Below are 16,441 nucleotides of genomic sequence, written 5' to 3'. Positions count from 1 at the left end.
TACAGTTATCTGCAGGATTCAGCACTGGCAAGACACCAACGCAATTAGATATTAATGGTGTAGGTCAATGCACATTTGAATTTTAATTTAATGAAAATTAATCCTTCTCTCTTTGTCCAAATTCAGCTGCCTGTTAAGAGTCTCTTTGAGGCCACTTATAAGACAACCTTCTCATCTCTTACACCAAGACCCTATAGAAAACGCAAGAGACAGGTAAAACCCACAGAAGAAACTATGGAGCATCACCAGAGGTCACCTGCTCTGCCTTAAATGGGAGTTAGGAAAAGCTATATTAAAAACAACTGCGGTACAAGAAGGCGACAATGAAACAAACCAACCACTTCCGGTTAATATTCTATCTGCTAGCGGGCTGGTGGGAGTTCCAGTTTATTCTTCCTTTTTTCTCCAAACTCTATTTCATTTATATATAAAAAGAAAATTTGCCCAAACCTGAAAGCTAAGAAATGGTCTACTATCTTAATTTCCTGCAATGTTTAGAGCTAATGATGTCACAGAAACCAGTACACAGATGTAAGCTGGGTTTCTAAGAGTCTCCCTTAGCAAGTGCAACACAAGTAGAGCACACCATGACGACATGTTGAAACTGCTGGAATATATTGTCACATATGCAATGTTGCCACAGTGTAAGACACAACCATCACCATGTGCATGTCCATTTCTGAATATACCAAGCCCAAATGCTACCTGAAGTACCATCTGAAATACCAGGAAGATGTGGGGAGGGGGCAGAGGGAGCATGACATAGAACGGATGCATTAGAGAACAGAAATAAATGACATCTTTTAATGAAAGCTATTTGGTTATGAGCTCACATTTACATGCAATGAATATGGTCCAAACAGCCCAGCTACCATAACTCAAAAGAACAAGAGGTAGAGGTGATTAAAAGGAGAATGTGGTAGCTAAATAACACTTTGAAACTAGTGAGTTTGAGCAGGTGCCTTCATTGAGTTATCTTTTGAAAACTTAATGGAAAAAAAGTAACTTTGAAAAATTAGCTGCTTAAGTTCTCTCTTTGCTTCCTGGCAGTTAAAACTGGAATGAGAATAAATACCTCCCTGCATGAGGTATGAGGATTAATTTGTTTGTGTATATAAATGGGAATTTAAGTATCAACTACTATTTTATTTTTAACACCTTATTGGGACTACTGTGTTCCTACCTGAGTTCTGCTTTTGGCAAGAGATTAGGATTGACTCAAAATGGGAACAGGTGTTTGGAAAACGATATGGCTGTAATAAAAGCACTAAGCAAGATGGTGAAGGGAAAAATAATTCAAATATGGCATTCATTTGTATCCTATGAAACAGAGAGAAACCTAAAAGAAAATGCAAAATCACAACAACTAAGAGATATTTAGAAAAATGTCTTATCTTGCTGTGATTCATTCCCAGGGGGACACAGTCTGAGCAGGGCTGTCCTTTGGTCCCAGGTCCTCCAGTTCTTGTACAATCTCATGATGTCTGTTAAAAGGCCAGGCATTGAGTAAACAACAGTTTCACTGCTTAATGCTGGCTCGGTAATAAAACATTTTCAAAGCTTCAAAATGGTGGAGGAGTTTAAGGCTTAGATTATAACAGGCATTTTTACAGTGTAGGTTTCTGGCCTCTAAAACTTTACAGCCATTACTAGGTCAAACTTATTTTTATTTCTAGGGATTAAAAACATTCTTTTGCCAGCTGCAGCCAGAAGAAAAGCTGAAACCGTCCACTTCAAGGCTCAAACTCATGAAAACAGTTATTTTTTTGGTAAAAAAAGCAGTTACTGACCTTGAAACTTCATAAGAAATATTCACCATTTTTAGACTATTTTTCTCTCAACAATAAGACAATTGAAGATAAAGGCTTTGAAGTGGATTTTTTTTGAAAGCAGACTACGCTTAAGCTTCAGTCCTGCAAGATAAACCTGTTCATATCAAGATGTACTATTAATTTCATACAATAGTAAAAGCAAATAAAACAATGAATTTTAAAAACAAATGTTTATGGGGTGAAAGGTGTTGCAAGATGTATTTACTGTGAGGGTGGTGAAGCACTGCAATGGGCTGTCCAAGGAAGCTGTGAACGCTCCATCCCTGCTGGTGTTCAAGGCCAGGTTGGACAGAGCCTTGGGTGCTATGGTTTACTTGAGATGTCCCTGCCCATGGCAGGAGGCTTGGAACTGGATGATCTTAAGGTCCTTTCCAACCCTAACTATTCTATGAGTCTATGCTTTGTTTATTGCCATAGTCCACTATGGTTTCTCATAAAAGTAGAACATAATGTACAAAATAAAAATTCAACTGTAGAGATACAGGCAAGACTGTGCAGCACAGGTCCTCAGCTCTGGTTGACTCTCAAAAGTCAGAAATTGGACTGAGGATATATTAAGAAACTAAAATGGTTGTAAAGACTATATTGAAGTCCCTTATGTCTTTCACTATGGAAAAGCTTTCCTGTGGCATGCAGAACAACTGACTGAAGAATGCAGTAATGTAATTTCTGCACACTAGATCTCTGTTTTGCTGATATTATGATTTTTGTATTTCAAGATTTAATACAATTATCTTAGACTTTAGTACATTTAAGGTGCAACCTTTCTAAGTATTTCTTATCTGTAGTCACCCATAAGAGAATTAGCCTACTAAATTAGCAAGACAGTAAGGAAGGTTTTAAAATGACTGATGACAGAGGATTATCTCTTTGAAAACAATGTTGAAGAAAACAATTCTGACCTGAGACAAATTCACACATCCTTCTGATTCTAATGACTTCATCAACAAGAACATGGTTATTCAGAAGCTGAACTTGGCCCTGTATCATTGATTCTGCACACACATTCAAACAGCTCTGAGCATCTCCATTTAACCCAGGAGGCAATTATTCATGTGGTGAAGTGCTTATGGGAATCAAATCTAGACTCATAAATGGCTTATGGATTCCTGCCCCTGACAGGCACCAGACAACTCTAAATACTTACTCTCTATCGGGATAGAATTGGAAAATTTTAATGAATACATCAGTTAATGATCACTTCTGAAGCCACTGAAAGAAAATGAATTTGCTTTCCAAAAGGAAGGGTTGCATAAGGAGCCAGAGATTTTAAGACAGAGCTTGACTAATTGATGATACACGACATGTTATTTGCAATAGCAAGAGACTAAATTTAATGAAACACAAGAGTTCCATGTGGTCCTGGCTATAAACCATACCAATTACTGCAAGTCTATGGGGTAAAAAGTGATCACAAAATCTAGCATAAACATCTGACAGCACAGAATCCAGAACTAAACCCTTTCTGAAAGAGTCTTTTAATCAGATTCCCACCCAAGCCTATCAACAGAGAAGCAACAGTGGGAAATGCAAATTAACGTTCTGCAAGCAGAGCTCAGATGGACCCCACTCTCTCTGGCACCAGGACAGTAACCTCCACTGTGGGGGCAGGACTGGCCTTTTGAGACAATGACCTTTTACATACCCTAGCATCATCAGAAGATCCTGAATCTCAGAACCCTGACATCCTTCCTCTCAATAAACCATCGATATCAAACCCCCAAACATAGGCATATAGTAATTCAAAACCAAACCCCTCACCCCAGCATAGCCTTCTTTTTCTTTCCAAATGAAATGTCAAAGATATGCAACAACCATAACAGCCTTCACTAATGTATTTCCCCAGAGAAGTATGCGTTTCTTTGGTGGCAGTTTAAACAATAAGCTAATGTTCTTGCAAACTTCTCTCCCTGCTGTGCTGGCACAGCTACATAGTCACTGGATAACTCAGAAGGAACAGAAGGAAGAGACAAGGTCACATGCATAAGAGGCCAGGGGAGATGAAAGAGCTACCTTAAACCAGATCAAAGATGTTGCTGCTGAATATAAAACTACTGCCCTTGATAGTCCAGCAATGACAGCTAATGTACAGGCCATTAAAATGGTCAAAATAAAGCTATAGGCAATGTCATGTGAATGAAAAGTGAATGGACATGGTATTAAAATATCTGGAAATATACTCTGAAAGCAGCATGTCTGGTGGACAGCTTCTCATGTCATTAAGCCTTATCCGAAGAAATCATATAAGCAATACAGAAGGCAGCTTTCTCTATTATATCATATTCTGTTATTTTTGGAAGCAATTTTCATGTCTGATTTAACTTGGAAAATACAGGTAAATGATCCTATTCATCCTTCCTGACCTCCAAGTGACACTACCTGGAAACCCCAGACCTTTGCTCTTTCCAAAGATCTCAGATACTTCCTCTAAATTATGAGGAAGAGTTCACATATTTTAATATGTGAAATGTAAAAAAAGAAAAGCAAACAAACAGAGAATCCTCAGGCATTTACATGCATTCAACAGAAACCACCAAACTCATCTCCCGAGAAAACCCTCAGAGGGTTGGATTTACGAAGTTGAGTGCAGATTCAGCTGTGCAATGATGCACCCTCTCTTCTTCCATCACTCTCACTTATCTACTTCACTTCAAATAAGAACAAAACAGCTCTGAAACTGAGGGCTGTCTGTTCATCATCTACCACAGTATATACTTGCACTGTGATGGAAACAAAGGTCTCAACAAGAAAGAAATTACTGTGAGCCATCTCCCTTCACAATTTATGTGGCTCACAAATAAACTACTCCTCTAGTATTCGTTTTCTGCAGCCTCTCTTTCCTGTCCATTTTTGCCATGCTTTGATTTAAATTTGCAAATAATCTCCTTGGATCATGCACCGTGCTTTTAATTTTTCAGCCAACTGCTATGCACAGCTTTTGTCTGTAATAGTAACAGACTGTCCAAGGACACACACACAGAGTCATGGAAAGAGTCAGGATTTCCTGGCTCTTAATCTGATGCTCAGACAAGGCTTCTCATGTTTCCAATTTTCAGGGGCTGGCAGGTGGGGGGAAGAGAAAAGAAAGAATAGAAAAAAGAAGACAGAGAGAAACTTTTTTAGATAAGCAAAATAGACAACCAGAAAAAACCTGTACAAGCTCATTCCCTTCTCTGTTTCAGATGGCTGATTTAACAGTAACCGCAAAATCTGCTTTTAAAAATCTGGTTTTAAAAAAATTGTAACGGATAGAACAGAGGGAAAATATTAACAGCCAGCAAAAAGACATAAAAAATTGATGTTTCTTAAAGCAGAAACAAAATAAACACTTTGCTCAACATGCCTGGAAACAAGAGAAAGGAATTTACATGCTCTCGGGGAGATGGGAGGGTGTATAGCAACACTAGCATATGCCCACCACAGAACTGTGGAAAAATCTGGGGGTTGTGAACATGCAAGTAGGTGACATGAATCAACTCTCACTTGAACACACTTCAGAAACACTCTGTGTGTTACACTAGCCTATTTAACTTAGAAAGCCTATTCCCTCAAGACCACCTATAATTAGCAAGAGATGAGGAACATACGAGAGATAAATATAGATCATGCAGAGATGTATCAGCAGCCTGAAAATAGTTAATATCCATCCAATAACGCCACCTACTCCAAAAGACTACACAACAGTTCACAAGACTCATCATAGCAGCCTTCCAGTATATGAAGGGGGCGTACAAGGATGCTGGAGAGAGACTCTTCATTAGGGATTGTAGCGACAGGACAACGGGCAATGGGTTCAAACTTAAACAGGGAAAGTTCAGGTTAGGTACAACAAAGAAGTTCTTTACTGTGGGGGTGGTGAGGCACTGGCACAGGTTGCCCAAAGAAGTGGTAAATGCCCCCTCGCTGGTGGTGTTCAAGGCCAGGTTGGACAGAGCCTTGGGTGACATGCTTTAGTGTGAAGTGTCCCTGGCCACGGCAGGGGGGTTGGAACTAGGTGATCTTAAGGTCCTTTCCAACCCTAACTGTTCTATGGTTCTATGATTCTGTGTTACAAAAGAACAGGAAAATAACTTTCCATCCCCACAAAAGTAGGCCACCCATCATATTTTGAAAAATAAAATAGATGTTAAAACACCGGTGCCGGTAAAAGACATTAACTGCAACTACACGTACATGCACAGGTATGTGGGATATGAACAGCAAACTTTCAGCAGAGGATGAGAACTAAGCGAGTCAGGAGGTGGTTCTTTCAGATTTTCGATGAGACACAAAGCAGTAAGTAGCACAGCATTAGCCTGTGCGTTGTCAGGGGCCCTGCTGACAAAGGACACGGAAAGGCCAAAGCTACTCAACTCCCTCTTTTCCTCAGTCTTCGCATGTACGACCAGCCTGAAGGAATCACAGGCCCCGAGACCAGTGGGCAAGTCTGGATGAAGGCGACTTCACCTTGGTGAAGGAGGACCAGGTTCTGGAGCACTTTAAAGTGGACATATATCTGCATCAGGCAAAGTGTTGCTAGCAGGTTCAGGGAGGTGATCCTTCACCTCAACTCAGCAGTGGTACCGTCACATTTGGAGTGCTGGGTCCACGTCTGGGGTCCCCAGTACAAGAGAGATATGCTGAAGTAAGGTAAGGCCTAAGAACAGGCTAACATGGGGCCACAGAGATGATTAAGGAATTGAGCACCTTTCATGTGAAGAGAGACTGAGGACTGGGAGTGCTCAGCCTGGGGAAGAGAAGGTTGAGGGGCATCATATCAGTGTGTATAAACCTGATTGGAGGGAATGAAGATGAGAAAGAAAGATTCTTCCCAGCATTGCTCGCTAACAGGACAAGAGGCAATGAGCACAAATTAAAGACCATGGAATTCCTTCCGAACACAATAAAATACTTTTTTACAGTGAGGATGGTAGAACATTGGCACAGTTTGCCCACGGAGGTTGTGGAGTCTCTCTTTATCCACAGAGATGTTTAAAACCTAACTGGACATGGTCCCTGGCAACCTGCTCTAGCTGACTGTGCTTTAGCATGGAGCTGGACTAGATGATATCCAGAGGTCACTTCCAGAGTCAATGACTCTGTAAATATATTTTTGTTGCATAGATTTATGAAGTGAACAAACTCATTTACAAAGATTGGTCCTTAAGGCATCCTTCAAGACAAACCATTTCACATTTTGTTAAACCTCCAAACTGGACTTTTCCACTCCACTCTTTTTTGGACAGTTTAGACGCAGTGAAAATTCCACAGTTTTCTCCCTAAGCTTCTTTTTATATATCAACTTCTTTCATTCACTTGAAAGACACTTTAGTCAAATACTGGACAGAAAACAATTCTGAATTAAACATTATCTTGCAGTTTTGGTTGACTTGCCTTCTCCTCCCCTCCTCCTTCACACCCTCTTTATATTAGAGTGTAGAATGAATCGGTCTTTCAGCTCATAATTCCATGCAATCCATGTTAATCTCTTCAAACTTCTTTTTTTTCCCTTTTTTTTATTTTGGCTGCTTTCCAGCCACCAAATACTCCAGTTTCAGATGAAAATAACCATTAGGGTTTATTATTATGAGACCTTTCCTTGAACTGATAAAAATCTTATTATTCAAAACAAAGCTAACACAATTTCTTTAGCAATGAGATTTTCATGTTCATTTTTTATCTTCTTTTTAGAAAACATTAATGACCTTCAAAAAGAACGAATTTTCTGGCTTCTTTCTTTCTATTCTTTTTCTTATTTTTTAAATCCAATTTTACCACCAAGGACAAGTATACATGAACAAATTATACACTGGTGTCATAGCTTCCTTGAGCTATCATACTGGATTGTTGAAGTATAATTATTATAGCACATTGGTTTGCTCGAAGACTTCTGAAATACTGTTTAAAACTCCTTCCTTAGACCAAGGCCACTAAAAAAATATGCTGTTAAAACCTAATTACCTGCATTATACCCCCCCCCCCCCCAGCACTTCACAAAATTCAATGAATGAAAAATAGCACAAGTTAGCAGAAATGTAGACAGACAACAACCAAGAACATACATAGTTAAAAAAGTGCAAGATTGAAAGTTGAGGATCATAGCATGACCTTAAGCATGAAATAACCTGAAGCTGCTCAAAATTTTATCAGCTTTATAAGATAAACATCAAGAATTAGCAAAGACTGAAATCAGGCACTAAACATTTCTGCACGAAATCTTCTAACTCAACTGTGAAGATGACCCTGCTTGAGCAGGCAGGTTAGACTAGATGAGCGCCGGTGGTCCCTTCCAACCTCAACCGTTCTATGATTCTGTGATTTTTCACATTATATGTATTTTATTCACAATCACAGATACATGTCCACCATGCATGACACAAAACCCAAGTAAAGAAAAAAAAAAGCCTTGCACTTCTCCTTTTCTTTTATTTCTCTGGCTAATCTTCTCTTCCCAAAACACAAACAAAGCCACTGAAAAGACAGATAGACTGAAAAACAGAAGGAAAGAAAAGCACAGGCCTTGAACACCAGGACTAAAAACAAATCAGTTAACTCCTAGAAGCATGAAGCATTAATGAAACAGAGAATTTTTCCTTATGAGGAATATTTATTCAGTGTTAATTAAATCCTTTTATTCAAAATCTATACTTACCCAAGTGTAAAAATATTACACCATATCAATAACTGCAGCATGTAAGCAAGTACTACACTATAAGCACCTTTTTCCCCATCTAGGGAAGCTTTAAACATTTATACTGTTCAAAGTCTTCAAAGAAATGACAAAAAATAACAGAAAACCCTCTGCATGAACCAGCAGCCACAGTTACTAATTCACTTGCCTAATGAGTAGCTATCAGAGACTAGCCCCAAGCATTTGCTTGCAAAGTTCACAGGCAACAGTGTTAACGAGGAACTTTCAGAGAACTTTTCTGCAGTAATTATTTCTCTACAATATATCCATCTGGCTGGTTTATTCATCTGCAGTCCAGTTCTGCACCACTGAAGCCAAAGAGAGTTTTGACATTAACTTCAACAGGTTCAGGTCCTTTCCTACAATGCTGAGCTATCATCACAAACGCCCCAGGTGCATTTCTGTAATATGACACAAACTAATTAAAGCAAAGCTGAAACTACTAAGGGACCATCTCTAGCATTTTTAAACTTACAAGATGTGAAAAAGGCTCCTAAATATTCAGGTGGACACCCTAAATAGATTGCTTGACTTTCAAACCCACCAATATTTGCTCATTTGAATGAGAACTCCAAGTAATTCAAAGTACTGGTGATTTTCATTGGAATAGCCAAAAATGGACTGGCAAGTCACTTTTGCATAAGCAGAGCAGCACGTGAGACTAAGATAATTTCTTTACAGGAAATTCTTTTTCCTGTCACTTGTATCTTCTTCAAGACGATTCCCTGTTGTAAAAACATATTCTGTACTGTTCTGAGAATTATTTTGGAAGATTAAATAAGGCACTCGGCTGTTTTGTAAATGATCTGAGTGTAGGCTGGTGAAGGAGTGTAATCCAACAGTGACATTCTCAGATGTATGCATCTGCACTTTAAAAGCCAGTTATCAGTACTGTTGTAAAAGAGCCATGCTTGACTTCTGCATCGTTTTGTATTAGGAATGCATGCTTTGCCTTGACATTCCTGTCTGACATGAAATGATTAGCTAATAAGTGTCACCAGGGTTTTCTTCAGCTTCTGTGCTGTACTTAATATGTAAACAGTATCTCACTTCTTACGGTTCATTTTAACCAAATCATAGGAGCACAGTAATTTCCAAGTGGAATTTGAGCTCTGCTTCACCTAAATCTGGTGTTGTTGAATGTTAAAGGCTTCAGTAGATGCTCCAAAAACCAGGCAAATGGGATAACGGTCTCCTCCCATATGCCTCACATGGGAGTGGCTTAAAAAACCATAGAATAAGATTCAATAGCTCTTTCAAAATTGATGTTCCCATTAAGCCATATAGCTCAACATTTCTTACTCACATACTTCAAAGTCCCATTTAATTTCAAATCTTGTCAAATTCTGACCTCAGCAGTATCCTAGCTCCTTGTAAGAGAATCCAGAGCAGCAGTACACTGCTGGAGCAGGGGAGTACTTCTCCAATTCCAGCTCTCAAATAGCATCAGCATGTAGGCAGAGAAATCTAAAATTCATATTTACTTAAATGGTTAAATTTAAATCCGTGAGGATTTATTAGCTATAACAGGGGATGTCACAAGATTTAAGTTTACCTGCTCTTGAATTTCTTCTCAAAGAATTCTAGGTTGAACATTTCAGACTGAAAAAAAATCTTAAGCTTGTTCACTAGTACTAAGTTCAGATTTTAGAACAAACCATACATGAGAGGGCAAAAATGGATAGAAAATAAAAAGTGGAAGAGGCAAGTAAAAGTTTACAGAAGAGAATACAGTTAAGTTATACAGACAGTATTTTGTCACATTCTGAACATCACCTTAAAATAGGGAAAGCAGCCACTTAATGGAATATATCCCCAGGATATTAATTAAACTAATCATTACTGACCACTCTATAAAAATACACTGCAAATGCATTTCCTTTCTGCTAAGGAGAGAATGTAACCTGAAATATGAATGTAACCTGAAATATGAAATAAATGTAACCTGAAATATGAGAGAATGTAACCTGAAATATGAAGGTTTCTGTGTGTTCAGCAGATTTTTTGGTCTTTTTTACAAAAACAACCAAGAAGTAAAGTTAATTCTACTTTGTTACAAAGAAGGATATAAAGCCCTACTGTTCCCCTATTGTCTCAGTTTTTCCACCTTACCTGAAGAGAAGCATATGCAGTTAGATAACTGTAAGTACTAAAAGTTAGTTTCAAACCAGGGAAAAGGTGTAAGAGATTTACAGGGCTATCTGCTCCATACATGGTACAAAACTAAGTAAAATTAAGTAAATTAAAGTAAAAAGTAAACTGGTATCTAATAGAAAAGAGAACATAACATAGAAACTTATCAGAGCAAAAAACCCAGAGATCCAGAGATCAACAGAGAGGAAAACAAGACAGTCCTAGAATTTAATTTCTGAAAAGCTGTCAGACAATGAATGGCATAGGCTTTGTATGAAAACACAAAATAGAGAGTAAGCAGCAGGCTCTCTGGTGAGTTAAAAACGGAATGTATTAGCTAGTCACCCCCCATTATGCAATGATAGCTTTTTGTTAATTTTGTGGGACATCTACAAATGAAAACAGAAAATGTGTCAAGGACTGGGGCATCAGCAGCAAGAAAAATTTCTATTTAAAACCGAATTATACAGACAAATAGTTGTTGATAAGAATCAGACCTAGAGTCAGTGGTACCCGTCACAGAAAGTGAGAACATCTGAACAGTACAATGCTCGGTCTTTTTCAGGATCACATTTAGGAACAAAAGGCATTCTGGAAGAACCTGGAGGTGGAGTGATCAGCCAAAACGGTCAGTAAGATTTAAATAACATCTTCACTTGTACAAGTTTGCAGGCAAGATCCTTTTTCATGTACCCAAGGTGCTTAACTCCATTTTCTTCTATTTTCCTTATAAAATTCAAGTTCATTAAAAGCAACAGAAGGAATATAGCTCCCTGATCTATTCCAGCAATTCACAATGCCACAGCTCACAAAAATAATGAAGTCTGGGAAGTGGCATTTTAAAATAGTCTCTTTCTCTATATGCTATGCGTTTATAGTTTATGTTAGCAATACGGGATTAATATCTTTATTTTTTTTTCCATAAGCAGAATCACTTCCTATTTTACTTGTCAAGCCACTGGGAGGTAAAGAAACATTAACCAGAATGCCTGGCAAAAATCCAAACAGCAATCACATTCTGCCCACCCAACACTCCCTGTGATCTCACTTGGCTATGGCATCGTCCAATTCCTGCAAGTCTTTCTACATATTGTTAAATGGTTGCCAGGTTTCACCTCAAGGCATAACAGTTTTTTTTGTTGAAGGCAAAATGGTTGCCTTATTTTGGTAGGTTTTGTTTATGCTTACACACCCTTTTGCCTTTCTTTCTTCTTCTTGTAGCAGCATTCCAAATCTTATTTTAGGAGCACTACAAAACGTACACACTGAAATACCTCTTCACACACCCATGTGTAGAACAGTTTCCTTTAATTCAAAAGTAGTGGAGCTATAGTACAAATATTCACACAAGTGATTACTTTTAAGGGTCAAAGCAGCAAGCAACTTACAGATGATGGAAATAATCCTGCCCTTCTTATAGTCATAATTGTGCTGGTGTCTGTCAATGGGAACAGCACCACCTATTGCAAGAGTAGCTAGTCCACCTTATGTTTTACACTTCCCTTCAGGTCTTTCCCTGCCTCTGGGCAGACAGTGATCTGACCTGTTTCCCCATGTAGTGTTTCTGCCTATTCTATCTTTCCTAAAATCCAAACCTGAAGTTTTCCTCCTTAACAAGCAAGAGCTTTCAAGCACTACCATTCGTCACCAGCCATTCCCCTCACAGATCAAAGACCTATGATTTAAGCACAGAGATTTAGAGCACACTGCTCTCTTCAGTGACATCGCATCAGAATGATGGACTTCTATTTCTAAGGGAAGGCAAATTGTATGTTTCTCACTGGAGGCATTACTGACGACTTCACCAAAAGATCCATTCCAGGCTCATTTTCAACTGACAATAAAAAAAGGAGAACTTAATAACCCTCTTCCTTTTCATCCACCACGTACTTTATCATAGTCAAGCCATCGATTCAGTTATTATGCTCTGGCTTTGCAGACTTCTGTATATTTGTCCATTTGTCTCCTTGAAGACATCGTTACTGCTTCCAACTCTTTAACACGTAACACTCCTGAGCTGCTCTAAGTGCCTTGGCAAGCTGCCACATCTGCTAACACAGTGCTAGAATTCAGTGACATCTTCCTTTAGGATCCCTCAAAATTTTGCAGTCTGTGATAACATCATACCTACTCCAGCCTACAGCTGAAACCCAATAGGGTTGAATCCATCCATTTTTAAACCACCTGTAAACCAAAGAAGCACCCTCACAAATAGGCCTTTTTTTCTGCAGAGCTTTCTGGACTTAAGTAGCTTCAAAGCTTCCATCCAGGCTCTTAATGGACATAAACAGCATCATAGCTTTCTTCCCATAGCAACACTCATTCACAAAGCACACAGCGTAACAACAGAATCATAGAATCGTTAGGGTTGGAAAGGACCTTAAGATGATCTAGTTCCAACCCCCTGCTGTGGGCAGGGACACCCTACGCTAAATCATATCACCCAAGGCCTTGTCCAACCTGGCCTTGAACACTGCCAGGGATGGAGCATTCACAACCTCCCTGGGCAACCCATTCCAGTGCCTCACCACCCTAACAGGAAAGAATTTCCTTCTTATATCTAACCTAAACTTCCCCTGTTTAAGTTTAAACCCATTACCCCTTGTCCTGTCACTACAGTCTCTAATGAAGAGTCCCTCCCCACCATCCCTGTAGGCTCCCTTCAGATACTGGAAGGCTGCTATGAGGTCTCCACACAGCCTTCTCTTCTCCAGGCTGAACAGCCCCAACTTCCTCAGCCTGTCTTCATATGGGAGGTGCTCCAGTCCCCTGATCATCCTCGTGGCCCTTCTCTGGACTTGTTCCAACAGTTCCATGTCCTTTTTATGTTGAGGACACCAGAACTGCACACAATGAATAATTTCCATTACAGAATCATTGATATCCAATGACTTAGTATTATTTTCAAAGCAACATCTAGCTTTATGCAGCTGATAACCAGATTTCTGTACTTTGTTGGCTCAAAGGTTGAAACTTACTGCTTACATAAGTCAATCTATTAAATATTACCAAGATAGCGCTAAGTCTAACTTAGAGAAACAAAGGTTTCAGAGGGAATCAGCCCTAAAGAGCTGCTAAATAAATTACCTAAAACCCATTTTGAACATGCACAGCATCATTTGGTTGTGCAAAAGGCTAAATATTTCTTCTGTTACTCAGTCATAAAAGGCAGCAGCCTCAATTAATAAACAGAAATGTATGTTCTAAAAGTGTATCAGGCCTCAAGACTTCTTTATGTATATATTCAGGTAAATAAAACATGGGTATTTATCTGGCCTCTTTCCATAACAGACTCACAGTGTGGTGCCTGTTGATAAAGAATGCAAACTCTCAGTTTGTGTTTAAAAGCACATTATAGACACAAGTACTGGATAATTAGGATGTAACAGCTACACTTTTAGATTTCAAAATTACTTAGGAAAAGCAGAACATTCACAATAGAAGCAAAAAGGATATAAAATGAGTTGTATTACTCAGGCATTTTCATTCCTAATTAGTTCTAATTAGTCAATGAGAAAATGAATACGAGCCGGCAGTGTGCGCTCACAGCCCAGAAAGCCAACCTTATATTGGGCTGCATCAAAAGGAGCGTGACCAGCAGGTCGAAGGAGGTGATCCTGCCCCTCTGTTCTGCTCTCATGAGACCTCACCTGGAGTACTGAGTGCATTTCTGGTGTCCTTAACATAAAAAGGACATGGAACTGTTGGAACAAGTCCAGAGAAGGGCCACGAGGATGATCAGGGGACTGGAGCACCTCCCGTATGAAGACAGGCTGAGGAAGTTGGAGCTGTTCAGCCTGGAGAAGAGAAGGCTGTGTGGAGACCTCATAGCAGCCTTCCAGTATCTCAAGGGGGCCTACAGGGATGGTGGGGAGGGACTCTTCATTAGAGACTGTAGTGATAGGACAAGGGGTAATGGGTTAAAACTTAAACAGGGGAAGTTTAGATTGGATATAAGGAAGAAGTTCTTTCCTGTTAGGGTGGTGAGGTACTGGAATGGGTTGCCCAGGGAAGTTGTGAATGCTCCATCCCTGGTGTTGCTCATGGCCAGGCTGGATGAAGCCTTGGGTGGCATGGTTTAGTGTGAGGTGTCCCTGCCCACGGCAGGGTGGTTGGAACTAGATGATCTTAAGGTCCTTTCCAACCCTAACTATTCTATGATTCTATGATTCTATGATTCTGTCTTCACCTCTTTCAAGTGGTTAATAACATGGACTATACCAGACTATCTAAACTGGATTTCTCCCTTCAATTGTACATTCACGTTTTAATAGTAAATGACTGCTTTGGTAGCAGGGGGGCTACAAGGGTGGCTTCTGTGAGAAGCTGCTGGAAGTTTCCCCCATGTCTGATGGAGCCAATGCCAAATAGCTCCAAGGCACCACCGGCCAAGGATGAGCCCATCAGCAGCGGTGGTAGTGCCTCTGTGGTAACATATTTAAGAAGGGGAAAAAACTTCCGTGCAACAGCAGCCAGGAGAGAGAAGTGAGAATATGTGTGAAAACCAGCTCTGCAGACACCAGTATCAGTGAAGGAGAGTAGAGGTGCTCCAGGCACCAGAGCAGATTTTCCCGCAGCCCTGTCACAGACTATGGTGAGGCAGGCTGTGCCTCTGCAGCCCATGGAGGACCCCATCAGGGGGATGTGCCCGAAGGAGGATGTGACCCCGTGGGAAACTTAATAAAGTTTTCTGAATCAGTAGTATGAAACATTTTTAGCACAGGTTCAACAAAGACTTAAAAATATCAATTATAATTAAGTAAAAAAATAATTATTCCCATTCTTGAAGGCTCAAGGGGACTCATAGTTTTTTTCCAACCCTATGATTCTATGGTTCTGTAAGTGGATAGTCTCATTGTTCAAGAAATACAACCAACCACTCTAGAGATAGATACTTTTAAAAGAAAATAGCTTACAGTGAACACAAAGTAAGATAACCTGAATGGCATAATAAAAATCCAACTTATATAGGAGAATTAAGCAGCAGACAAGAAAAATAAGAAAATCTCTTAACTGAACCTAGACATCTCTATCATTCTGCAAAGAAGTATTAAGGTTTGCCTTTGAAATGCTAACTCTCTTAATATCATTTGCTCTTCTCAGTATTTGTTCAATATAACCTCATTTTTTTTTCCAAATTATTCTGAAGTGTTTGAATAGTTTTATTATGGCTTTTAGTAAATGCAGACTAACACAATCAAGACTCCAAAATATACACGTTACAACTTCTTTCATTTTAGTCAATGAAATATTTGTATGCATAGTTTAGAAAATTACAACTGCTTTCTTATATAAGGCTTGGGTACTTATTTCCTATTTAATGTAAATTGTTTGAAATCAAATAAAAAATTCCACATAATTATCACAATAAACCAGAAAATTAAGCCATCCTATGTCACCCTGGCAACCTATCCATGCTAGTTAAAACTAGAAAAAAGCACATAGCAGGCACTTTCATACTAATCTGCAAAAATCAAAACACCTTTAGTTTGGGGGAAATAGGAGTAGCCAAAAGAGGCTGATACTAACTGCACTTGGTTTCCTCACTGTAGTTTACATTTTGCAAAATAGGTCGTTAAGAGAAACAAATATGAAATTAAACAAACGGAAAATGACTGTATTTCAACAGAGACCACAACGTATTTGTAGCCACTTCGCCATGTTACTGTCAGCGTTCATTAAGAAGTTTCAGAGACTTAAGAAGTCCACAAGCTTCAGAGAAATACTGAAGAAAATCCCTAATTGTGGAAAAAAAAAAAAAGAAAATCCTAAATGGATCTCAGCCATTGTCTCAAACATACTACAG

The 16,441-nt window shown here is 39.2% G+C and overlaps 1 protein-coding gene across 3 annotated transcripts in view; it reads right to left on the bottom strand.

Annotated features, from left to right (window-relative positions):
- Window positions 1-16,441, bottom strand: part of UBE3D (ubiquitin protein ligase E3D) — an 89,515-nt gene that overhangs the window by 12,852 nt on the left and 60,222 nt on the right. The window contains exon 10 of one of the 3 annotated variants that reach the window (XM_061460407.1): window positions 1,281-1,484. The exons of the other annotated variants lie outside the window; for them this stretch is intronic. Within the exon in view, the coding sequence (XP_061316391.1) occupies window positions 1,476-1,484 (9 nt within the window). The 3' untranslated portion in view covers window positions 1,281-1,475. Of the gene's footprint in view, window positions 1-1,280; window positions 1,485-16,441 lie in introns of those variants that run through there. 3 annotated transcript variants of the gene reach the window in all.

This window comes from Pezoporus flaviventris, unplaced genomic scaffold (genome assembly GCF_033815535.1).
Source record: "Pezoporus flaviventris isolate CSIRO_AGI_PZ_B2104156 unplaced genomic scaffold, CSIRO_AGI_Pfla_v1 ptg000031l, whole genome shotgun sequence".
Taxonomy (NCBI): domain Eukaryota; kingdom Metazoa; phylum Chordata; class Aves; order Psittaciformes; family Psittacidae; genus Pezoporus; species Pezoporus flaviventris.
This window is presented reverse-complemented; position numbering and strand designations above follow the sequence as displayed.